We start from the raw sequence: 25985 nt of genomic DNA, 5'->3' as shown, positions 1-25985 counted from the left end.
ATGAAGTAACAAAGATATTGATAAATTTATTGAAAATAATACCTTGTAATCTTATTATTACTATCGCGATCGTCTACAGAAATTATGACATGGTTAAGAATTATCATTTACCTAATCTTGAAACACAAATGTCAAATAACGATGAATGTTAAATTAACTACTTAACTATATCAACATAATATACGATGTTTACTTTTAGTTTTGAAAAATTCCATTAAAAGACGTTATCCATAATTAAAAACAGTAAGGAAAACTAACTATAACCCTAAATTATACGTCCTATAACATCAAACACAAAAAAATGTCTTAATAAAGTTAATTATAGAACTACCTTATTATTGAAAATACTCCCATCAAAGAATTAATGAGTCAATAATTACTTTACAGTACGAATTTAAGAGGGAGTTATGGTATATTTAGATAATTTTAACGAGTAAAAACCACAAATAATAATAATAATTTAACTCGTTAGAACAGAGTAAAACATAGCGGAAAGTACTCATTAAAATGACTTAGATATTGGCGTAACACTAACGAAATATAATAATCACCAATAAAATAAAAAACGACTAAAAACAATTAACAAAAAACAATGGATATCTTCAGTTGAAAACATCAACATAAGTTGTCCTTTTGGTTGAAGATATCAACATTAGATGACCCTTCAGTTGACAACATCAACATTAGCTGTCCCTTCAGAGACCATGTAATCGTTCATGATAACCTGACCAGTGTGGTTAGGTGAGACTAGCAGATCGAGCGAGGATCGTGCTGGCGGGCTAGTTATAGGAACTGGTAGGCTATTGTAGGCACAACTAGGGTTAGGGACTAGAGACATGGGGAACCCGGGGAAACCCGCCATTTGTTGATCTGGCTGGACGAAAGCGGGCCACAGTTGAAACGGCATGAAGTAATGGTTATAGGGGGCCGGCGGCATCGTTAAGGGGAACTTAGAATAAGGATTGCCTTGATCTGGAGTCCTGGTTTCGCTGCCAGCTCCGTTTAGATTATAATCATAGTTCTCACAATTAACAGTGTCCGTGTTCTGTAGCGGACTACTTGTTTTACCCTGACTGAAATGCTGAAACTCCTGTGAGGTCTCCCCCATCTTGTACTCCTGGTGGGGGGTCCCACCCTCCTGGTGGGGGGTCCCACAATACCTCCTCTCAAACCCACCCTCACTGTCCACTTCAACTATCTCGTCAGGTGACCGTGCCTTGATATCTCCACTAAAACTAGACTCATTTTTATCATCATTGTTTATTTCTTCTACCTTGAACGTATCTTGAACTATCTTCATTGCCTCTGATATGGCATCATCTGGATCCATCTTAAAGTCCCCACTTGGGGTCTGCTGTCCAGATCTAGTTTGTTGGCAGACTAGCTGTTCGTAAAGGTCGGCAGGCAACACTTCTTCTAATACGTAGCCTGGGATAACGGGAAGTGAGATAAACATCAAAATAATGTAATTTGTTGATGGGAAATAGTGTATACTGGCAAATTATACTTCAAATAACTTTTTGAAACGTAATGTGATGAAGTATAAGGGAAAATGGGCACACAATTCAGCACGATGTTGAGGATAAAATTTGAAATCAGTAGAATTGAATTGAGATGAGATTGCACACTTACCCTCGCCCCTATTAACTAATTCATCAGTGAGAATCTCCGCTGGCTCCGATATATCGTCTCCAATAAGACGGGATGTGGTGTCCACTACCCCTTCTATCTCCACTGCCTCTTCTTCTGCCAACGTGTAGTCATTGCTTTCAGCTGCTGTCCTCTCTGTAGAATAGAATTTATTGTTGAACAGTCATATTTGTCAAAAATTCTAGAATTTAGACCAGAGCTCCAAAAAGTAGACCAGGTTTTCCAATGAATTAAACTAAGAAGTCTTCACTTAAAAATGTACAAGTTGTACATGACTCACTGATTGATTCTAGTTGCCTCTTCTTGTCTCTTTTCATGACTACTAATTTCTCTAGTTCAGCTATCTTACTTTCCATCTGATCAATACTTGCCAAGGATAAAATCTCTTCGTTCCTCCATAACTCCTGAAAAAAAACTATTTAGGGGTCTGTTTCCGGAAACAATTAGAGAATTAGTATAGAAGTGCTTAACATAGATAAATCATATTTTAGTACGAAAATAAAAAACCGATTTAACTTTTAAGGAATGATCAAATGTAATTCCCCTCCCCTTACCCCAGGATAAACAGGGCAGGGTAGGGCACATGATATTATATCAATACTGAAAAGCGTGCACACTGCACTTGTGGGGGGGTCCAACCCGATCAATTCCGATCATTCCGATCCCGATTTTGGCCTCATCAACCCTCATATCGGAAAAATCGGGAAAATTTAAATCTTCCCTCTGAGGTTTCTAGGCGATATAGGTAGCTATTTCTGTACTTAAATATGACAAGAAATCGATTGGTGGTGGTCCCAGAACCCCAAAATGGTATCTTGTTCCAAACAAGAATCGTTTCGTCCGAAAAACAACACAATGTCGTACCAACTCTTGTTTGACAGAAACATCCACCCCGGTCCACAATTGAAAGAGGTACGGTTGGTAATAAGAAATCGTAACAAATAGCGAACGCTTTAGTAACTTTTGATTTAAATTGTCTCCACAATTTGTAACAGGCTATCTGCAGAAATGGGTAGCACGGTTAATGACTATGGTCCTTTCTCAAACTTCCAATCCTCAGTTAGATACAAAGAATAGTCTACACAATTTTCAATAACATTAAAAGGGATGAAAATCACTTTATTTATCAAAATCTTTATTTATCATGTAACAACTTTTCCATAGTACTGGAGAGTAAAACTCTGTTAAACAAAAAAATTCTCGGGCACATTTTGAGTCAGTAACAGTAACATGTCAATATGTTACAGACTCAAATGCGTTTAAAAACATTTTAGTAACAATAAATTGTGTAAACTGATGAGGAGGAGGAGGAGGACTGAGGAGAAGGAGGACTGAGGAGGACAGAGGAGGAAGACTGAGGAGGACCAGGACGAGCACTAGGAGGATGAGGACGAGGACTAGGAGGATGAGGACGAGGACTAAGGACGATGAGGACGAGGACTAAGGACGAGGAGGAGGACGACTGAGGAGGAGGACTGATTAGGAGGAGGACTGATTAGGAGGAGAAGGAAGAGAAGAAGGAGGAGGAGGATGAGGAAGAGAAATGAGGAGGAGGAGGAAAAGGAGGAAGACTGAGGAGAAAGAGGAGGACCGAGGAGGACTGAGGAGGAGGAGGACTGAAGAGGAGAGGGAGGACTGAGGAAGAGAAGCAGGATTGGTGTGGAGGAAGACGAGAAGGAGGAGGACGAGAGCGAGGACGAGGAGGAAGACTGAGGAGGAGGACTGTTAAAAAGGAGAAGGACGAGGACTGAGGAGGAGGACTGAGGATGAGGAGAAGGAGGACTGGGGGAGGACTAAGGACGAGGAGGACTGAGGAGGAGGACTGAGGATGAGGAGGAGGACTGAGAATGAGGAGGAGGAGAAGGAGGACTAGGGAGGACTGAGGAAGAGGAGGACTTAGGGAGGACTGAGGAGGAGGAGGACTGAGGAGGATGATGAGGAGGAGGACTGAGGATGAGGAGGAGGAGAAGGAGGACTGGGGGAGGACTGATGAGGAGGAGGACTGGGGGAGGACTGAGGAGCAGGAGGATGACTTAGGAGTAGGAGGAGAAGGAGGAGAAGGAGGAAAAGGATGAGAGGGAGGAGGAGGACTGAGGAGGAGGAGGAGGACTTAGGAGTAGGAGGAGGACTGAGGAGAAGGAGGAGGAGGAGGACTGACGAGTGGGAGGAAGAGGAGGACTGTGGAGGAACAAGATGACGACTGAAGAGGATGAGGAGGATGAGAAGGAGGACTGGGGGAGGACTGAGGAAGAGGAGGACTTGGGGAGGAGGATGAGGACGATGAGACTGATGAGGACTGAGGAGGAAGACTGAGGAGGATGAGGACGAGGACTAAGGACGAGGACTAGGAGGATGAGGACAAGGGCTAATGAAGAGGAGGAGGACGACTGAGGAGGAGGACTGATTAGGAGGAGAAGGAAGAGGAGAAGGAGGAGGAGGACTGAGGAGGAGGAGGAGGATGAGGACTGAGGAGGACTGAGGAGGAATACTGAAGAGGACGAGGACTAAGGACGAGGAGGAGGCGGAGGACGACTGAGGAGGAGGAATGATTAGGAGGAGAAGAAAGAGGAGAAGGAGGAGGAGGAGTAGGAGGAGGAGGAGAAGGAGGAGGATTAGGACTGGGGGAGGACTGAGGAGGAGGATAAGGAGGAGGAGGACTAAGGACGAGGATGAGGACGAGGACGATTATGAGGAGGACAGAGGATGAGGACTGATGAGGAGGATGAGGAGGAGGAGGATGAGGAGGAGGATGAGGAGGAGGACTGGGGGAGGACTCAGGAGGAAGAGGATGATGACTGAGGAGGAGGATGAGGACTCAGGAGGAGGACTCAGGAGGTGGACTCAGGAGGTGGAGGAGGATGAGAAGGACTCAGGAGGAGGAGGACGACTATGAGGAGGACTAAGGAGAACTGATGCCTGATGGGGAGGAGAAGGAGGATCAGGAGGAGAAATGAGGATGAGGAGGAGGAGAAGGAGAAGGAGAAGGAGAAGGAGGAGGACTGGGAGTAGGACTGAGGAGGAGAAGGGGATTGAGGAGGAGGGTGAGGAGGACTGAGGAGAAGGACGAGGACGAGGACGAGGAGTCAGGAAGAGGACTGAAGAGGACTGAGGAGGAGAAGGACTCAGGAGGAGGAAGACTTAGGAGGAGGAGGAGGAGGACATCTAAATGTTTTGTCTGTTTTTGTCCGCCCTACTTTTTGTCCGTTTTGAAAATACAGGGTACCGAACGGACACAAAACATGATCCCCCAGCCAAGCATGTGTTACGATACAAATGTACTTGACTATACATTTAAGGTGCAGTGCAGTGTACTAGTGATATTATGGTATGTTTAAAGACCGGACCACAAAATATAACCCTAGTGTTGTACTAATACATAATAACAAGTAACAGGGATAAAATTAATGAGCAGAAACAATCGATCTCACGTCAAGAGGCCAAAGCACTCGGGTCTGGGAGTACATGACAACTCCAACTAGTAGTGAGCATACTAGCCCCTGCAGTGGAAAAACACATAAAACATACTATTGGAATGTCCAATTAGTTCGTTTTCTCATAACAGTATAGCATATGTAGGGGTTTTTTATCACTTCCTCACTTCTGAGAGGTTTTAGAGATCGATTCTCTAAAATTTCTCAATTTTCCGATTTTTCCGATTTTTCCGATTCCGATTTTGGCCTCATCAACCCTCATATCGGACATCGGGTTGGACCCCCCCCCCCCCCCCCCCCCACTTGTGAAGCTAACTTTAATGGCCAAGTAGATTGTTTATTACGTCATTAGGTTAAAGCGATGATGATGAGTATAGTAATAGTATACTATACATACTACATCTGGTTATTGTTAGTCATAGATCACGTAGGTTCGTTCTCGGCTGTTTTCGAATATAACTTTTGTATGGACAACTGTATTAGAATCTGCAAGCCCTACACCTCCAAAACTAATTGAGAAAACTAATATCTGCCTGCCTACTTTTAAATTTTAATCCTATATTATAATTCAAAAGCTCCTCTTTGCACGTTTGTTTGACCACCCACGTGCAAATTATATGAGAAATAGAAAGTTGCATAGTAACGTGGGAGGAACCGCGCACGTGCAACGATTTTGGGGCGACATTTTGATCGGTTTTGTTGTTATTACGTTGTGTTCAGTGCGACTTACATCTCAATGGGCTGTATCTTCGGTTGTGATGGATACATTTTGATGCGATAAAAAGTGACTATCAAAGAATACTATCATAACCTCCCTGTGACCACGGACTTTTTAGTCATTAAATAAAACCTCCTTTGATCACAAGGTCAAGCTTCAAATCTTACGACAGATTACCTTAAATCTTTACTACAAGGGGGTGAGATATCAAACGGTCCCACGACAACCTGCATCATATCATAATAATAACTCTCATAAGTTTTTTAGTGGATGATAAAATCTACACCTTACCGGGCAGTGGTTATATATTTTTTGGGGTGGTTCTTGCCCAACCTGCCCGAGAATATGCTAAAGTTATGTAATTGCATATTGCATATAATATTATTTCAGCACCTATTTAAACTGCGACCTGACTGATGACCATTAACCAACCAGTTAACTGTTAAGATTTAACGTCAGTCCAACTTTTTAAACCTCCAAAATGCAGAATATTGTAGATTTTTCTAGTAACTTTATAATTAAGTGAATTGTATGATATTTTTGCAATGTAAGCGGCAGATAACACAATACACGGTAATATACAGCTCTAGGGTCAAATTAAGTTAAATATAAACGTTTCTGCTGTTTCCTTGAACGAAATTTTACAATTTTGACTGAATTTTTGACCAGTGACCAATCAGTGATGTCTGTGTGAGTAAGAATTAAGGATTCTTTGTTTATAAACAAAGATACTTTTATTGAGTACTTAACACTGCCCAGGTGATTTCACATAAAAACAGAAAAAACACATGGAATATCTCGTTGGTTACTTTAAGTTTACGACAAACAGACTTTGAAATACACAATGAAATCCCTTATTGGTTGCATTATGATTAAGACTTAGTTACCTGGTTAGCTTTTACTCCACACACAATTAGTTTAAACTTCAGAATGCAATCTATAAATAAAATCTATAATTGAGCTGCGTCGTTCCTTTTTTTCTCCATTTTAAGAAATTCACGAGCGGTATTGGGTATATCGCAGTTTCTGTTCAGATTCGAGCAGATTGTAGAGTTTCCCTGGCCTCACACAATTATTTTAAACTTCAAAATGCAATCTATAAATATTTCAGGTTGACATTTAATGGAGTCGTGTCGGTCCAGAACATAGACCTTCCCAATTGTTGTTTTGTTGAAATCATTTGTTGCTTTTGTTGAACTGAGATCGGTCGCACGGTTGCCGCGCCGGTCACGAGTCTGAACTGGCAGACGAACAGATGAGATTTAGTTTTAGACAATGAGAATAATTGCTTCTATAGTTTATGGGCACTGACAACTCCCATATCGATATTTTCTCTCGCTCATTTAAACACTGCAGAGTATAATATAAATATAAGGGATAAAGTTGAGGTATTTTGGTATTGGGTGATGAGTTGAGACAGGAGAGGAGGGCGTTTATCTTAAACTAAACTTCGTCGGTGTCTATCTTATTTTCTATTTAACAGAGGCATGATGGGCTACTGATACTGTCATTTTGATACAATTTTATTCTATTGAGCATTTATTTTTGGACCGGGGCAACGACGTGACAGTTATTTGAGAAAAATGGCAAAACTGACATTAACTGACATTAAGTTTAACTGACATTAACTGACAATGACATTAACTGACGTTGGACTAGTTCACACTATTCGCAAACTTTTACCGCACTTATATGTTAATGTTGCCTTTGACCTTGATAGTATGATTCACGTTGTTAACAAGTCTGTGATCGTACGAATTGGAGCTCCAGCAGTCAGTGAAGTAACATTTGTTTGATGGAGACACTTCAGTTATACTTATACTAATAACTGAACAAATTTTTAGCCCACTAAACACTTATTTTTACTAGTAATAGTTTGTCATCAGTCAAAGGTTATCTAATAGAAGTTATTTAATAGAAGACTACTCTCGGTACAGTTCGTTCTTAAAATACAAACTAAGATTCAAATTGTTTAAAGCTATGTACTTTTTGCACATGCGATAAGGAAACCCACTACATGTGGTACTGTCTACCAGTTACCACCTAAATCTACCTCCGATGTCATGTCTACCATTATAAGCTAGTCAGTAGAGTGTAATATTGTCATTGTATTGTCCACAATGGTACACAATACATACAGGGTATGATCAGTAATCATGACATGTGACATGTCATGATTACTGATCACGCAACATATTTTATGTCTTATTATGTTACATATAAGTTGCTTCCTAGTTCCTCCCAATACTTAAGTACATGTAAAATCCGGATTGGAGTATTATTTATGAGTCGCATTGTTGTAATGTATTCTGGGTAAAATTATCTTTATCCCGGTTGTTGCGACAAGTAAAAATGCTCTTATTAGCTTATTAGGGAAAGGAGATTACTCGACGTTTCAATGTAACTACATCGTATTCATGATCTCAAATTATTTGTTATATAGTAGTGTTGAAAGTATTAAAAAATTATTTTAATACTTTCAACACTACTATATAACAAATAATTTGAGATCATGAATACGATGTAGTTACATTGAAACGTCGAGTAATCTCCTTTCCCTAATAAGCTAATAAGAGCATTTTTACTTGTCGCAACAACCGGGATAAAGATAATTTTACCCAGAATACAATACTAAAGTACTTACCAGCTGTTATGATCATCAGCTAGTAAAATACCAAATCTGTCAGATCATTTTCAACAGCATGGTGTAATCATCCGGCTTGTTCATAAATTGGAAGAAGTACGGACCTTTTCACTTTTCAGCCTTGGTTTTATAAGATTTGTTTTATCTAACAACACTGGTTCTCACTGTTGTGTATTTATTATAACCTGCTCATCTGTTAGGAGCAGGCTATATAAAATATTCGTGCTCTCCTATTATCATTTTAATACCACGCTGGTCACATAACCAAATATGAGACCAGCAACCAGTAATCATAACTTAAATAACCGATTAGCAACTCTCTACAGAGTAGGAATATACTTCAATTCGTACCTTTAGTACATCCTGTAGTAGTTACCTCTAGTAGTTACCTATAGTTGACAAATGACAAAGTGCATGTGTTGTAAAATTTAAGTTCGGAAAGTTGCCTGGCGCCTGATCAGTGGGTCTGGGTAGTGGGTCTGGGCAGTGGTTCTGTGCCTAACAATGTAAATAAGCCGCCCTTTGAATAATTCAAGTTGGTAACTTGTGTGCATCTTAACTGCAGCCTCGAAAAGCTGGCTTCGAAATTTGTAGCCTTGAAAGTTTTACTTTTCGCTACCATTGAATAATTGGTCATCTCATCAGTTAGTTAAACTGCTTACATCGAAGGAAAGCTAGTTATATATAATGTATAATGCAAACACGCCATACATCCATCAATGGTTAATTCAACATCCCAGCAATTTGTTGATTGTTGATAACAATAGATAGTTAGATGCTAGCTAGCTCAATGCCCACTGCAACGTTTACCTCGGGCTATGTGGATCTAAACCACAGCTTTGAAAATCTGGCCTCGAAATTTTAAGCCTACAGTGGAATTCCGCTGCAATTTCAAGCTTTACACGGTCAGCTTTTTACGGCCGTGTTATAGTTGATCTGGCTGAACTCTGCTTATATTTCGGTCGTGTAGATTTTCTTTAATAAATTCCCCCGATAGCCAAAAACAGTGATCAATTTTAGTTACTTATTCGGTCTAAAACCTTTTAATCGGCCTCTTTTTGGTGTCTATAATGAGGTATTTTATTTTCTGTAGACAATTTAGACATTATAGTCAAAACATTTTAAAATTTATCTTCCAGGATATGATGCTATGATAGCAAAAACTAAGCTCATGTTTTCAAATTCAAGCTCGAACTCCTTCCCTTGGAAACCAGTGACACAATAACAATAACCCTATATTTACTATATTTTACCCTATATTTTCTATACTTTACTATATTTTACAAAGAATTTCAAACAGCAGTCAGCAGGGGACGCCTATACTATGCGTAAAAGTTTGACGTCACTCTCAAAGTCTCAATACTAAAATTGTCCGGTTATTTTGACACGTGATAAAAAACATTCTAATCCAATTGGAGGTGCGGACCAATATCAGACGTCACGTGGCAAAACAAGTAAAAGTTAAAGATTAATAGATGCAGCTTTTAAATAGCATATAGGAAGTCCAGCCGGTGCGTGATGAGTCATTTCTGATATCAAATTGTCCCCAGTACCCCTCAATTTGCTAAGTGGATCTAACTTACTACCGCACACATATAATATAAAGATATAAGTATAACGGGGCCATTTCAAGACAAATGCGTGCTATTCATGATATTATTATGATAAGTAGTATCAGTATTATGCGGAGTTCCGTGTCAATTTCTAGACCACCTTGCGTCGAGATTGAACCGATGCGTATGATTATTGATTAATTCATTGTTGTTATAAAATATTCAGCTTATTTGCGTGCTATTCATGAAAAATAGTGTCAGTATTACGCGGAGTTCCGTGTCAATTTCTAGACCACCTTGCGTCGAGATTGAACCGATGGGTATGATTATTTATTAACTCATTAATCATAATCGTTATGGAAGATTCAGCTTGTTTGTAAAGTTGTAATGAAAACGTGGCCTATAAAATACCTGTCAATATTATATTCCTGATTAGCTTGTAGATTAAACAAACTCTCCTTCTATTTGACATTCTTTTTATATAATCGATTGGAAATTTTAAATACTCATACCATTTTTTAGGGAAACGCCTTTCCTTATATATTATGTCGCTAGGCTTACTAGGAATCGGCAACCAAAATACATCGTTCCATGAGGTATCAACTACCATAGGTGATAGGCCCTTTTGGATCAATCTCGACATTCTGATGTAAAGTTATTTAAAACAAATCTAAATGTTACCTCTGTAAATTCGACAACAGAGGCTTGTTTAGGTCTCTTTTATCTGTTAATCGTTTATTTATTCTTTGGATTTCGCATATTTATTCCTCGGGTCAAGGTCCGGCCAGGTACACACGTTTTTATATTGTTTTTGCTTTGTATATTTATTGAGGAATCGTATTACATTCATGCTCGTATAACTGTTAAAAAAATCAGTTAAATATAAGGTTTGTTCCATTGAATTATCCAATATACATTATACAGGCTGTTACTTAAGAGTTTCATCAAAGCAAGCAAAGAGTTATCGTAGAGAGTCAATGACTAGTGTAGGAATTCGAAGGAAAACAATCTCGATTCTTTTGTCTTCTTCAGTAGTGCACTAGCATTGTGGTCCCGGGCTTACCTCCATTTTGGTGTTACAAATGGAGTTAAGAACCGGCATAGGCGGAGTTACAGGCTGTATATTACACAAACAAGCAGTATAGGGGGGGGGGGGGGGCAACGCCCCAAAAGGCCCCAAAAAGCCCCGATTTCTAGGGCCCTTTTTGGATTTTCGATATGTGTAGGGCCTTTTGGGGCCCTAGAATTAACTTCAATTTCATCAAGTTTGATATATGCTAAGTGCTTTAATGATATTATCTGACTACTTGCACAGTACTTTTATGTTTATTTGAGTGTATTTACATGGAGATTATGGTCCATAAACACTATCAAATAGTGGTCAGGGTCAAAAGGCCCCAAAAGGCCCCAAAAAGCCCCGATTTCTAGGGCCCTTTTCGGATTTTTTATATGTGTGGGGCCTTTTGGGGCGTTGGCCCCCCCCCCCGGGGGGGGGGGGGGGCCAACGCCCCAAAAGGCCCCCCCCCCCCAGTATAGTATTCCCGTCGTCAGCACTATACTTTTAGTTCTGCTTGGAAAATAAAATAAAATAAAAAAGTCCGTTTTTAAAAGTTTTAACCACCCAGCCGGGCCTTGAAAACTTTCTCGCCCTCCAAACAGTTGTATGAACCCTCCATTTCGTGCCCACCATAAAGTTCTAAAGTTGAAACTGAAAGCGAATAATGTATAGGCACACAAACAGTGACTTCACGGTTCATTATAAAGAATAAGATACTGACAAGGGCAACGTAGCCTGAGTAGTCTCCTTGCTATTTTGTACTATCCTTAGCGTTTTAAGTACTTACCACGAAGATTCTTAAGATTGTGCAAGACTCAATCATATCAGAACTGCTTAAATTGTGTTGTGTTGAGCTTAAAAGAAATTGCATTTCCTGAGAAGAAGATACGGCTAGAATTGTAAGAAATAAGTTTGAAGTTAGATCGATTCAATCAGTGGACTTTGTTAAAGCAAAACAATCAGTCACGCACACAATACTTGACTTGTTCTGTCACGCACAAAGCACCTAATATATGTTACGTATCATGCCCGCCCCTCTGCCTATTTCAAACGTCAGTTCTCAATCTCGTCCAACTAAGATGGTATATAAGCTACAATTCAGTAAAATCAGAGTTTCGTTTGGTGATCTTCAATTTTGAGCGATCTTAAATTCTTAGTGGATGTAAGCATCTAATAACATCATAGTATAAAGTTAATCATTTGACGCTTTTAGGTTTTGAGCAAATATATAGAAGATAGATTAAATTTAGGTGACTATTTGCATAAAAATGAGGTATACTAACTAGGTTATAAGTATGGCTACTAACCCAAATGAGTTCGCGAGTACGACTCAGAACCTCCTGCCGTGTTCTATTCTTTTTGGTTTCGGGCAGGAACGATTTGAGTATTTCAAACTGCTCGGCTATATTCTTGCGTCGCTCCTTTTCATCATCACGATGACACCTGTCAGGTTTTTGGTGTTTTCTCTTCCTTATCTTACCTTCATTCAGCACTTCCACCCTGATTTAGTATATTGATGAGTTGTGAGCTCTGATAAAAGTTGTAGATTGTAGAAAATGGCCCCTGATCTAAGAATGTTATTCGTTATTATTAGACAATGGTTATAAGCTCATTCTAATAAGATCTGATGAGTCTCCGAGTCACTAGTCAACTTATTCCTTGACATATTTGCCTGTTACAAGGCGGCAGTCGATTACTTGAATTTAGATATTAGATTCTGAGAAATTAAAAATATACTGAAAATGTTCTCACCTGCTCTGGGACTCTGTGATTCGCCTTCTGTTCACCATAAGACATAAATATCACTATCCTAACAGAGACGGATGAAGGTACACACAAAGTTAATGTGAAGTTAATTTCAAGACAAGATATTGAGGTAAATTTTTCCGGTGTTTGTCATATTTAAGCTTTTTCGGAGAAAATCAAAGATTGAAACTCGATTTTGTATTAATAATAATATTCAAAATAAAAAATTATAATCAAAGTACATAAACTTGCATTTTAGGCATAGACTTCCAAAAACGATTTAATTCGAGTATGCAGGGGTAAATTCAACGATTATCAACCAATTGATAATGCAATAAATCTTGATTCAGAACAAAATACGAAAAACGTTTCATATAATAAGAACAACAAGAAAAAATGTTTTTTTATGATTCAGAATAATAAATCAACATAAAGGCAGGCCAACAATTGAGCAGGAACTCTTTTATAAATTGTTTGTAAGGAAATAAATGGTTCGAGTACAATAATTTCAAACTCAATCGTGACATGAATGAGGAATATGTCAACATGTTTCTTCTTGTAATACGCAAAGTTTTCAGCTCCATGATTAGTTGTGTTGATTAGTTACTAATCTGATTAGTAGTGGTTATAGTTCTCTAAACAATTCACCAGTCCCCAGAATCCTCAACGTTTCACTGACAAGCTGATCTTTCTTAAACTTACCAGCACCCTTTACATTCCGTTTCTTTAGAAATACAATAAGGCTTTGGTTGTTCACTTTCGACAAATTTCCAACCTTCAACATGGACTTGATTTGCTCTTCAGATATAATTTTTGGAGGAGCCTTCGGTTTCTTCTGTGTTTCAGTCTTGGGTGTCTTGCATGCCGGAGAATAATTTTTACCGACCAGATTCTGCATTGGAGTGCTTTCAGGGGTTTTTATTAGCTTAGGCTTAGGCGAAGGGAATTTAAGACTTTGAGGAATCTCAAAATCATCGAAATCGTCTTGTTCGAAACTGCTGGGAACTGAACAAGGAGTTGGTAGCCCTTGTAATTGTGGAGTGATTGACTTAGATTGAGATGAGTTTCTGTCAGACCACGAGGATTTGGGAGTGTGAACCACTCGTGATTGTGATAGCTTTTTGAGAGGAGATTTTGATGAATTGTTATTCTTAGAAGATATCATTGATTCCGACGATAAGCTTTGTTTTGGTTGATTGCCGAAGACAGGTTTGACAATGTTTTGGCCTCCTGATTTCATTTCGTTATACTTCAGTGAAGCAGTGGCAGGAATAGTATTAGCCCTGAAACTTGGAACCACTTTTCCTTGCATATGCTGTCTGCCGCTATCATTGTTCTTATTATTATCTGATGGCCTGATGTTACTGAGAGGTTTCTGATATGGATTAAAACGGGGCTTTATCTTAGCTGCAGAATTATTATGAGAAGAAGCAGACATTTTGGGGCTAGCTATATTTCTCAACGGCAGAATATTCATTTTTGGATTCACATTCTCCGCAGCTACAGTGGGAGGTACTTTACATGATTTGTAATCGAAAGTCTCACTTGTTACTGCAACAAGACAGTCTTTCGACTTATCAGGGCCGGTATAAAATGCAGGACTGATGGGAAAGTGAAGTTGGAGGTTCGGCAACTTTGACTTCAATGTGTTATTCACTTCGATCACAAAGTCGTTTATGCACTCAGCGTCCGTTCCTTGCTTCATAACAGGAAAATTCTTCCTGATGCAATAGTATGGATAAGTCATCGTAGGAGCCCCTGGAAAGTTGAAGGATAAAGTAACGAAGATATCAGTATCGGAAGGAATGAGCATGCCATGATAATCCAACCAGTAGGCCATCATGTCCGATTTGTCCTTCAGCGGACAATTCTTATCTATATCATATGAGATTGAGTGCACTAAAGCAGGCTTAAAACTTGGCAGAACGTAGCACGTGTTGTCACCCATTTCTGAGGAAATGATAGTCCTGATATCCTTCTTCATGAAGCGCTGTATGGTGTCGTCTCTGATGTGAAATGTGGACAGTCTAGCGACCAATAGTTTCACTTGGGTGGCTTTGATAGCGATTACAACACTTTTAGCTTGCACGTTTAGTTGTGCTCTAATACATCCCATCCAGCGGTTCTGGAACAAACATGAGCTACCCTGTAGATACTTGTTGTCCACTCTCGTCCAATGGGGGTGAAGATATGTGTGTAGGGTAAAGTCAAGGCAATACTGAAGAATAGAATTATTAAGTTGCATGACCTTCACCAGTTTGAGGTTACAAGCAGACACAGACCCGCTGAACTCTTTCTTCTTTACATCATTCTTGTGAGCAACAATGTAAACATGCTTCTTGTCGTTCATGGCAGGGCTACTAAGCACATTGTGAGTTCTGCGGAGTAGAGCTCGACAACAAGCACAGTTCAGAAGATGAGGTCCTGAGGTGGTTACCTCACCGAGGATGGTTACATAGTCGGTTAAAAGAGGAAGAGAACTGAGGAAAAGATGAGGTTTGGCATCCATGTTCGATCACTTAGATCTGAATGGTTAATTTTACGTTAGCTATGGATGAATTGAACAGATGGATTAAACTGTGCTAATAAATTCTAGCTAGATCATTTGTGACAATTTTCTTTAAAATTTGACAGATATGGTTCATGGACAGTTACCATGTCGTTTCTAAATGATTTAAACAAACTTGTTTGAAACTGAAAATATATATTATATTGAACATAAATTGGAAAATAATTTGATGATAATGTACTCAATTAAAAAACATCCGCAATCTGCATCACCCACAATAAATACAACAATTCATTGAAATTATTTTGAATACTACATGGTAAAAATGAATGATTGATCGATTAGTTATATAACGAGGACTATCAATATTCTTTAACTAAGAATTATAGTTAAATACATTGAGTTTAGTTGATATCGCTGATAAATTTCCATTGACTGTGGAATGAACAGATGTTATTTACAAGTGCAGTGATAGCAAGAAAGAATACGACTATGTATAGTGTATACCGTCATGCTCGGAAAAAGTGCTACATATCCATTCGAGTCGATTATACACCTTTATTTATTGAACTGACTTTGGCGTTCAACGAGGAGTGTTTTTACGATGCGATGGTTGTACATTGTACAACTGCAAGTTTGAGACATTGGTATCCTTTCTTTTATCTTTACGACCACGGCTATCCAATAAATATCATGAAAACTATGCATCAAACAAATATAACTTTTTTAATCCTCAGTTGCAGTAATTATTAAGAAAATATTACACTATCAAAAAGGTTGTTTCAGTACTCTGATCTATAATTTCGCTCAAAACCGATCTTCTCTTCAAACTGTCCCCACCCAACCTCCGACCTTGCTACCCTCTCGACCTTTACGAAATTCGCACCTCTCTTCAATGTCCTTGATCTGGAGCTCTTGTACGTTTTGATAGACCGAACAGACCACTTACCCAGACTCTCATCATCGCTGCCCCTACCATCACCCCAACCTTTATCTTTCATTTTTCTGTGACTAATGGAAGAGGTCAGAAGTTTATTGAGGGAAGGTTTTGTGAAATCTTTTTTGGGGGGAACTGGTAAAGACTCCAGCCAGTTTTGTGTGTTTTGCATTTTAATATCTGTCGTTGAGTCCTTTAAAGGCACCGAGGTGCGTGGGATTAGCTTCTGTCGTTTTTTCTTGCAGACGTTTCCCTTCCGACGCTTCTCGATCTTATATGTCACCACTGGGGTCTCATTACTTGTCATTTTTGACGTGATCGCTGGATTTTTCTCTACAGCAGGATCTTTAGATTCAACACATTCTAGCTTGCCGGCAAATGTTTCAAACTTACTTCTCTCCAGCATAGCTTCAAAAGAAGGTGGTGGTGTGAGCGGCTTGTTGAAAAATATACTTTTCTGGGAAGATTCATGTTGGTGAGACAGGTTCTTATTGAAAATACTTTTCTGTGAGGATTGAGACGGTTTTGATTCGTTGTGGCGACAGTCTGCAGTCACGCTTGTTTTAATTTCATTTTTAAACTCGTGGAATTCCTGTTTAAACTCTTCTAAGAACTCTTTAAACTGTGCCTTTTGAACAACAATAAACTCACTCTCGGGTGAAGTGAGCTTTGAAATTAGCTCATTCGACGTCTGAAGCTGAACTTGACAGTTTTCCATCATCGTACAGAGATTTGATACTGACGTTTTGATAGCATTGTTCTCGGATTCTCGCAGATTGTCTCGATATTTGGTTACTTGTGGTTCAGGTGACGGTGTTTTTGATATTACAGTCTGTTGAAGGTAGCTCTTGAATAGTTCATTAGTTCGTAACTCCATATTGTGGTAACCTGTAATGAACATAAAACTAATTCATAACTACAATTAAATGAATTTATTGAGCGAATGTGGGGGATCGGAATATTTTGACCTGGTTTAATCTACGTCCAAAACCTGACTTCATAGCATGTAACTTGTAAGATTGCGTCTATTTCTCATTCGAACATTCGGCATGGAATTTAAACAAATTTAAGGAGTTCAACAAATTTTCTCAAATCATTTGCATTGGGCTGAGGATGAATTTCATCTAGTCATTAATTATCTAGTCAATTATAAATTTAAAATAATATCAAAATTTCTGGTTTACAAAATTAATCATCAAACATCTTGTAACTGTAAACAATAACACAAATTTTAAAAATTCAAAAAAACTCCCTATTAAATTCAACTAATAGATATTTAGAAGTTTATAACGCTTTAAAAACCCGAAAACTTGCCGGTTTATTACTGCTGATTCTAAAGAAAGCATATTTAAATACAGAATCGATATTTTTGGGGTGATATCGTCGGCATTTTATAAAAGTTTAGCCGTTTTGAAAATTGTCCATTTTCTCCATTTTCCAAGCAGCCTCTCAGATAATATTTGGTAAGGTAGTGGCTGATAATGGATAAAACTAAATTTCATTGGCTTGACTCGAATTTAGCCCGTTTTATCGAACGCCACCGATACTATCCTATTAAATATGTAACAGATATTTTCTGGTATATTACTGATCATTCTAACGAAAGATAAATATAACTTATCAATATGCCCAGAGTGCTATTATCCTATTCAACAAGTAGCTTAAATAGCATCTCGTCAACTCATCCACTCATTGAGTTCACTCTTTAGCATCATCAATGCCACCGGCGGTGATGGCGAAGGTGGCTTCACTCTCGGGCATGTCAGGACTGTCATATATTTTAGCAATCCGTAGTTCACCGCGACCTAAAATATGCAGAATATATGGGGTTTTGTTAATGTTTGGGGTTGCATTGATTTTATTACCTATCAGAATTCGAGCACTTTAGACACACATTATTGCGAAATATCACTCAGAGGTGACACAATGCAGAACCCGCTGTGAGGCAGATATTGCATTAAGCCTGACAACAATTTCTTGAGGCTAATTAATAAATATGTCACCTTTACGAAGATATAGCCTGGTGGTTGATGCATGAGCGAGGATGTTGCCACCTATTGGTTTCTTAGGATCTGCTTGAAAGCTCATTGTAGCTCCAGGATCAGCAGTCATCTGATTCGTTATAAACACTGCTAAGTTGTACTCCTCTGAAAGCTTTTGTAACCTGCACCATGTCCAATTAGTCGTCTGACATTTTACAAACTGCACACAATGAGCCCGGTCTAATCAGCCGGATCAACTTAGATAGGCTGGCGTTTATTGTTCTGAGATATTAGATTCTGATGAGATTAAAGTTTGAACTTTGTTCAGATAACTAACCTGGCGAGCAGTTGAGCTAGTTTCTGCTGTCTGTCAGCAAGTTCTCCTCGGCCAGTAAAATCAACTCTGAATAAGGCCATCACGCTGTCAATGATTAGAATCTGAAATATTCAATAGTTTCCTTTAATGACGATGTATTATAAATATAATATTGCAATTCCGTTATATTCTATCTACATTATTGTATGTAGCATATCTCGTCCGTTTTCTACATTTGTTGATGTGGGAGAACTGCATACTGCAAAATGGTATAGGACGCATGATTGTGATTTAAATTGTAAAATTTTTACTATTAGTGTTACCTTGTCTCACTATATACTAATCAGTCTGCCGTTAAACCGTTTATTTTCAATTTCAAGACGACTTTCGTGGAATGTTCTAGAATATAGACAGGCCACCCCCCCCCCCCCCCCCCCCCCCCAGTCAAAAGTAACGGCTTGTTGGTTTTAACATCCAGTTAATTTATGTGGCTATACATGGCATTCATGTACCTATTAACTTATTCTACTAGTTTAAGACAAACTAGATATATTTATGTGGCTATAAAGATATAATAACATGAGGCATGTGAGTGGCTAGTACGATATATATCAGATCAGAGTATCGTTGCTGAGAAACTACACCTGTTGCCCACAACTTACAGGGATTAAGGAACAATTAACCCCATTACAAAACCACATAAATCCATAAGCTGACCATAGCTTAGCAGGATTGTTCGGCAATTCGTGCCTTAACCGTGCCTTAACCGTGCCTTAACTGTGCTTTAACCGTGCCTTAACCGTGCGTTAACCGTGCTTTGCCACACTACCGAATTGCCGATTGTTCGCTAGAAGACTTAATTTAACTTAAGCTCCTTCTTTACTTTATCAATTATCTATTTTGATGCTATATTTGATACGATATTTTTTAATCATAGTTCATACGTTTCCAGTCCTTACTTATTATTATAAGTACATTTCTGGGATGTTTATCTATCATTGTTATCTTAATAGTGATTAGTGGTGTTATTCAACATTTATTTATTATCATCATCACTGTATATTTGATGGCCGACAGGTGCAGGCTGCAGTCGCATGATTTAGGAGCACATCAGAAAATATGTTCATTACGAACTAGTGTAGTAGATATATGTATAGGCTTTTTATTGTACTTTCTTTAAATGAATCCGAAGTGATATCAGATCTCAGACCAAAACGGTTCCAGATGGCTAAATCTAGTCTCGATCGAAACCCGACTCTCCACTAATTCGTTCTTGAATTACTAGTGTCTGTGAGGCTATCAACCAAGACGTTTGAGGCAGTAAGGCACCTAACTTCCGAAATCAATTATCTAATGCTCCTTCCACATAATCACCATTGAACTATTGCAAATTATATGGCTTTAGGAGTCTAGCCACTTCAAATCTTCAATGCCAATTGCCATTAGATCATCGAGCATTTCGTTTCTAAATTTGCGAATATTTATTCGATGGTTAATGATACTGTTCTGAAATGTTCTTTTTATTTGATTAATTGAGCTGTACGTGACCGATATAGATATCCCTAATCACAAGTTCAATGCACCGTGTGCTGTCTTGAGCTATTCATATCTTCCAGTGAAAAATAAATAATGAGATTAATAATTCATTTGAAATGGCTTACCTTGAAGATTCCAGGTTCCTCATGGCACTTGGCAGCAGCAAAGTCTAAAAGTTCAAGCTGGTGCTCACTTGTATAAGCACGAGCATAGAGCACATTGTCTAACATAGCTGTGTGATCCAGATTGTACCTGTCTGCAATGGATCGTAACCTCCCTGGTCTGAATGTGTTTTCAGTGTCTATGAAAATAACTTTCCCACCAGAATAACCATTTGGACCAGGAAGTTGAGTAAGGACACATAGTGTGTGAGACAGTTGTGTTTTCCCTGTTCTGAATTCCCCAAATGCTTCTGTGATTGCCATACTCTCAAGACCCCCACCTAGAAGCTTGTCCAGTTCCTTGCTTCCTGTGCTTATTTTAAAAATGCTTTTTCTTCTCTCGCTGACTTCAAAAGCTGTGACAAATCCAGAGTCACAAAGTGTTTTGCACACATCTTTGATTTTTTCAACTTTTGCTTCAGACAAACCTTTGATATTACAAAGTTTTTTGGCGGTTGTCATCAAGATGCCTTTGATAGTGCAAATTCCAGCACCTTTCAGTTTTTTGATATCAGCCACGTTGATACCATGTGATTGCAGTAAATCAACATCTTGAAAATCAACCGTTTGTTCAGAGCCATAGGATACATCCTGCTCTTCGACTGCACCTGCATACATTTGAACCTTATCCTGGACTGACATGACAGTGCAGTTATTTTGCAATAATAAATATGAGTATAAGTTATAATTACAATAGAACCCTGATAACAGCGGAGTTTGGGAAAAGAAACATTCTGTGAGTCGGAGTTTACCAGGTCAAATTTACCGTCATTTAGTTTTTGAAATAAGATTTGCAGTCAATCCCGATAGTTAGACTTTAATAAAAACAATTTCCGAATATTAATATGAAGCGGAATGTCGGAACGTGATTTACCTACTTTCATTATTAAAAAACAGTAAATTTCTTGAAAGGGTTATTAATTAGCACAGTAATCTGACAAGAAGAGTGATTCGCAAATTAACGAATGGTCAATCTACAGGGTGAGCCTAAGAAAACTGATCATTATGAATTGCTCACCATATCCACATTTTACGTCTTATTTTCACACTCTCTGACTTATTTTGTGCGTTAGACAAATAGTTTCCACTTTCCAATATCACTATTATTGGTTAATTTTGCACAGTGGGTCATGTTATGAAAGTTGACATGATCCGAAATCGGTTCAAAACGCTATCTTGGTCCAGATGGTCACTATTGAATCTTGATTAGTCAAGTTATGAAGGTTAAAAATAATTTTTGGAGTTTTCATGAGGTATGAAATGAAATAATGTGCTTGTATACCGCCCATATAGTTAGCAACTGACACTGGTGTCAGGGACTAACCATGTCAGAGCGGTTCTTAATGATGAGGTGAAAATATCTAGCAAAAAATAACTAAATCATCTCAAAAAAACAAATCTATTCAGAAAAATACCACTTTAATTATATCATATAGTAATCATTGGAAGATTTATTGATATTGTATACCACACTACGATTAACAATAAACCACCAGAAAACACTTCAAAAGTATCATATAGGAATCATAAGAAGGTTTATTGATATATGATTACACACTGCACTTAATAAATTTAAAGATACACCACCAACAAATCATAAGAACAAAACAACAGCACTGATCAAATACGGTCATATAAATAATGTTTAAGGCTACCTTTAAACTGTCTACATTGCGTAGTTATTGTATCTCCCAGGGAAGTGAATTCCATGCAATTGGTGCGTTGTTGGTGAAACGACGTTGATCAATCCTATTATTTGTAGTTTAAGGAGTCTTTAGCCTGTAGCAATCTCCTTCTACTTTTGATCTTGTACTAGCTGTTGTCAATGGGTTTTCAATCTCTACAAGAGTGTTCATGAAGGCAGGTGAAATCTCATACACAGCTTTATAAATAAGGAGGCAGACTTTATAGAAAATCCGTTGGTCAAGAGGAAGGATATGTGCTCTCTTGTAGTAGGGAAGCAAGTCTTCTGATCGGTCTTTGATGTTGTAGATGAACCGTATTTTTATTTGAAAATTCAATTAATTATTATATATATAAATCAAGCGTTACATTTCAGCCATGCAAAATTACAATGACATATTTTGATAAACTAATTGATAAAAGGTACTGCAATATAAGTTGCTTAATGTTTGGCCGGATGACACTAACTAATAGAAAAATAAACTTGATTACATAATAATTAATTCGGCTGAACCAACACATAGCAAGAGCCACATTAACGTTGGGGCCGTCGAGTTGATCTTAGCTTGTTTAGTCGTGTCTTTGGTAAGTTCATGCAAAGAGAATTACAGTAGTCGAGCTTTGATATTACAAGCTGTGTTACCATCATAAGTTTCACTTCTTCATCCAGATAGCGCCCAATCGTCCTTAGATTCATCATTGTCCAGCTGCATTTCTGTTTGACACTATTAATTTGTCTTTCCATGGTAAGAGACTTATCAAACTTGACCCAGGACTCTTCCAGCTGTCACCTTTACATTCAGTTGGAGTGATAGTTGAGTTTCCGAATTGAACCGTCACCTCTATTTAACAGTGTTTAAAAAATTGCAAAAACTTTGAATAATGTAAATCACTCGGCTTTGGCTTAAAATTCAATTTCAGTTAAGAATGCTTATTTCACGAAACTATTTGATCATACTACATCTCAGTTTTTACAGAACTGCTTTTTGTTGCTCCGTTATCAAATAAGAGCAAAATGAAAATGATTGATTTTCTCTGACCCACCCTGTACTCTAGGACTGCTAAAGGTGTCAATCTGTAGGAGTAAGCAGCATCCTTTTGAGCCAAATCCGCATCTCGCCTAAGTGATGCTATGCCTATAAGAACTTCACGCATTTGCATTAGAAACTGTCAGTACAGAGGTGATACTCTATAGTCCTTGATAATTTCCCTTCAGTCTGCACTTGCAGAATCTGTGGTATGTCAGGATCACACTCTCATAAATCTTGGCATGCAGTCATTAGGAAGCAGGGAAGTTTATCATATAGCTAGCATAAGTAGTAGCTAGTATTGCACTAGTATAAGTAGTTGTAGCACTGCACTAGTATAAGTAGTTGTAGCACTGCACTAGTATAAGTAGTTGTAGCACTGCACTAGTATAAGTAGTTGTAGCACTGCACTAGTAAAAGTAGTTGTATCACTGCACTAGTATAAATACTAAGTAGTTGTAGCACTGCACTAGTATAATGGCTAAATATGTTAACCTCATTTTTTAGATAACTCACTGCGATATTGTGGTACATTACATAAGTAAGAATCGTATGTATATTCCCTACGGTACCAAAATGTGATGGTTAACCTCATTTTTTCATTTTCCCAAGATAAAAGTCAATCAACACGTCATCTATTAAGAAATGTGTATACCGTATTAAACTAACGATGAAAATAATAGCTTTATCATTTGATCTATTCTCGCTATATCTAAAAAAAGAGGTTAACCTCATTTAATCACGTTTGGATATTTCTTTTTCTGACAATTATGAACCTAAAATTTAGAGTTAACATTTGCTGACCGAAATAACAAAAAATTATGGAGTGTAATAAAATATTAACCTCAATTTTATTAACCTCAATGTTTGTATAGTCAATTTTGTGAAAATCGGTTAACCTCAATTATTAAAAAAAGTTAAGCAGCTACAAATATGTGAATAGCAGCAATGTTTTTGTCATCAAAAATTATATTGATTTAGAAAATAATATTTTAGTCAATGTTTTTGACCCCTTACTTAAGGGGGCCGGGGGGTCTTCATCAAAATTCTCTCGAAATTGACTTTGTAGTTGTTTCTGATGGAGGGGAGTGATATCTATCAGCTGTTTTTGGTCCCATGGAAAAGTTTTGTTCCTAGCCGAAATTATTGCCGGTCAAAGGTCAGCGGTTATGTGTAATTGTATTTTTGTATTGCGCGAGCGATTTTCAATCGCGCCATGAAAATCGAGTCTAAAAATCTATCTTCTCCGACATTTTTTGAGCGATCACCCTGAAACTTTCAGGATATGTTCTAAGGACCATTTAGAAGAGATTGACGGGCCAGAATTTTGAGATAGGCCTTAGAAATTTTTTTATTTGATTTTGATAATCTCTGACCTGAAAAAATCGTCAAAAAAAGAGGTCCAAGATTTTCAAAATCGAATAAAAAATTTTCTATGGCCTATCTCAAAATTCTGGCCCGACAATCTCTTTTAAATGGTCCTTAGAACATATCCTGAAAGTTTCAGGGTGATTGCTCAAAAGATGTAGGAGAAGATAGATTTTTAGACTCGATTTTCAGGGCGCGCGATTTAAAATCGCTCGCACAATACAATTACACATAACCGCTGATCTTTGACCAGCAATAATTTCGGCTAGGAACAATATTTTTCCATGGGACCAAAAACAGCTGATAGATATCACCCCCCTCCATCAGAAACAACTACAAAGTCAAATTCGAGAGAATTTTGATGAAGACCCCCCCCCCCCGGCCCCCTTAACTCTTTAAGATCTTAAACCCTTTGGAAATTCATTCGCCAATGGCAATAATAAATTATTTGTAGGCTGCGAATGAATGGGAAAAGCGAGCGACCGATGTTAGTCCACTAATTAACAATATAACAGTGATTATACTTATAAATATCTTAAATAATAATCTTAATAAATCTGTGTGTGAGTGTGTGTGTGTGTGTGTGTGTGTGTGTGTGGGAAATCTACAATTAAATTCTACTGATGGTTCACATCACTAATTATACGTCACTAATTGGTGACATGATCTGCTCACCGAGGGACCCCTAATACTCTAATAATTGTCGTGCAGCCAGACCCCATGTCCCCATGGTCAAGCATTTGAATTTATGCTTCAACGGCATTATGGGTTAACAATATTGCAGTACTGTAAATTATAAAATAATGTAAATTATAAAGCATCATGAGATATATACTAGATCACGATTAAACGTGTATAGAGCTTGGGTGATACAGAAAATTAGGGCACAAATATAACAGTCTGAGTTGCAACAACATCATAATTATTTAATTTCAGTAGTATATAAACTCAAAGTTCTACCCTTTGTCTGGAAATCTCCGAAACATATTTACTCCGCTGTAAACATTTCCCTTTAATGTCACGATACTACTCTACCTGAGGTGTGGTTCTATAGGTTGTGCTAGGAGATTATTGTTTTGTCTTACTTTAAAACTAATAATGTTATTGGATATTTTGGATGCCAAATGAAGATAACATTTTGCACTTGGGCGTTAGTTTATTAAACATGGCTTATTTGATTGGAGTTTAGTAGCCACATACAACAAACCTCAAAGTTTGATTTCTTTTACATCAGTGGTTTCAATCTGATCCAAATGATCATTGCTCAATCTGCTAATTATCGTATTGAAAACTCTCACAAAATATTTAACTTTTAAATTAAAATACGACTCGACCATTATACTACCTAAGCTCTCTCGAATACTATAATGTGCTTTCTGTAAGTTTTTTTTCATGATCAGCCACTAACATGTTTTTGTGAAGAAAAATCTTGGTATGTTATTACCTTGTGCAATGTGCATAATATGATGATTACCTATTATATATATATATATAATAATCTAAATTGTTTATGATAAGCAAATATTTCACATTTTATGATATTTCTGCCCATAACAGGAGGAGAGGAATTGTTTGACAGCTTAGCTCAAAAGATGGCCGCCATAACAACAATCTTTTCTCTGCACTATTTCCAGGACAGACTTGTTGTTTTGTGGAGGGTTGAATT

The 25985-nt window shown here is 37.9% G+C and overlaps 4 protein-coding genes across 5 annotated transcripts in view; 1 reads left to right on the top strand and 3 right to left on the bottom strand.

Moving 5' to 3' along the window:
* Nucleotides 1-15: 15 nt before the first annotated feature.
* Nucleotides 16-12865, bottom strand: LOC134813479 (uncharacterized). Its single transcript, XM_063821275.1, has 5 exons — nt 12806-12865; nt 12361-12553; nt 1931-2054; nt 1633-1785; nt 16-1428 (listed from the first exon to the last, which is right to left on the bottom strand). Exons 1-5 carry the CDS (start codon nt 12841-12843, stop codon nt 665-667), a joined length of 1272 nt encoding a protein of 423 aa, XP_063677345.1. The 5' UTR covers nt 12844-12865; the 3' UTR covers nt 16-664.
* LOC134813480 (nucleosome assembly protein 1-like 1) overlaps nt 8283-25985 on the top strand; it is a 62892-nt gene continuing 45189 nt past the window's right edge. The window contains exon 1 of one of the 2 annotated variants that reach the window (XM_063821278.1): nt 8283-8308. The gene's annotated coding sequence lies outside the window, so the exon portion shown is untranslated. Of the gene's footprint in view, nt 8309-15527; nt 15539-25985 lie in introns of those variants that run through there. The other variant, XM_063821277.1, reaches the window with a different exon arrangement.
* LOC134813478 (uncharacterized) lies at nt 13339-15365 on the bottom strand. The gene has a single exon (XM_063821273.1). It carries the CDS (start codon nt 15306-15308, stop codon nt 13425-13427), a length of 1884 nt encoding a protein of 627 aa, XP_063677343.1. The 5' UTR covers nt 15309-15365; the 3' UTR covers nt 13339-13424.
* On the bottom strand, nt 17396-20871 carry LOC134813481 (meiotic recombination protein DMC1/LIM15 homolog). The gene is made up of 4 exons (XM_063821279.1): nt 20205-20871; nt 18565-18665; nt 18249-18409; nt 17396-18050 (listed from the first exon to the last, which is right to left on the bottom strand). The coding sequence occupies exons 1-4, from the start codon at nt 20856-20858 to the stop codon at nt 17944-17946; spliced, it is 1023 nt and encodes a 340-aa protein (XP_063677349.1). The 5' UTR covers nt 20859-20871; the 3' UTR covers nt 17396-17943.

This window comes from Bolinopsis microptera, chromosome 3, assembly GCF_026151205.1.
Source record: "Bolinopsis microptera isolate Bmic1 chromosome 3, MBARI_Bmic_1.0, whole genome shotgun sequence".
Taxonomy (NCBI): Eukaryota; Metazoa; Ctenophora; class Tentaculata; order Lobata; family Bolinopsidae; genus Bolinopsis; species Bolinopsis microptera.
Note: the sequence above shows the minus strand (reverse complement) of the source record. Positions and strands in the feature narration are given on the sequence as shown.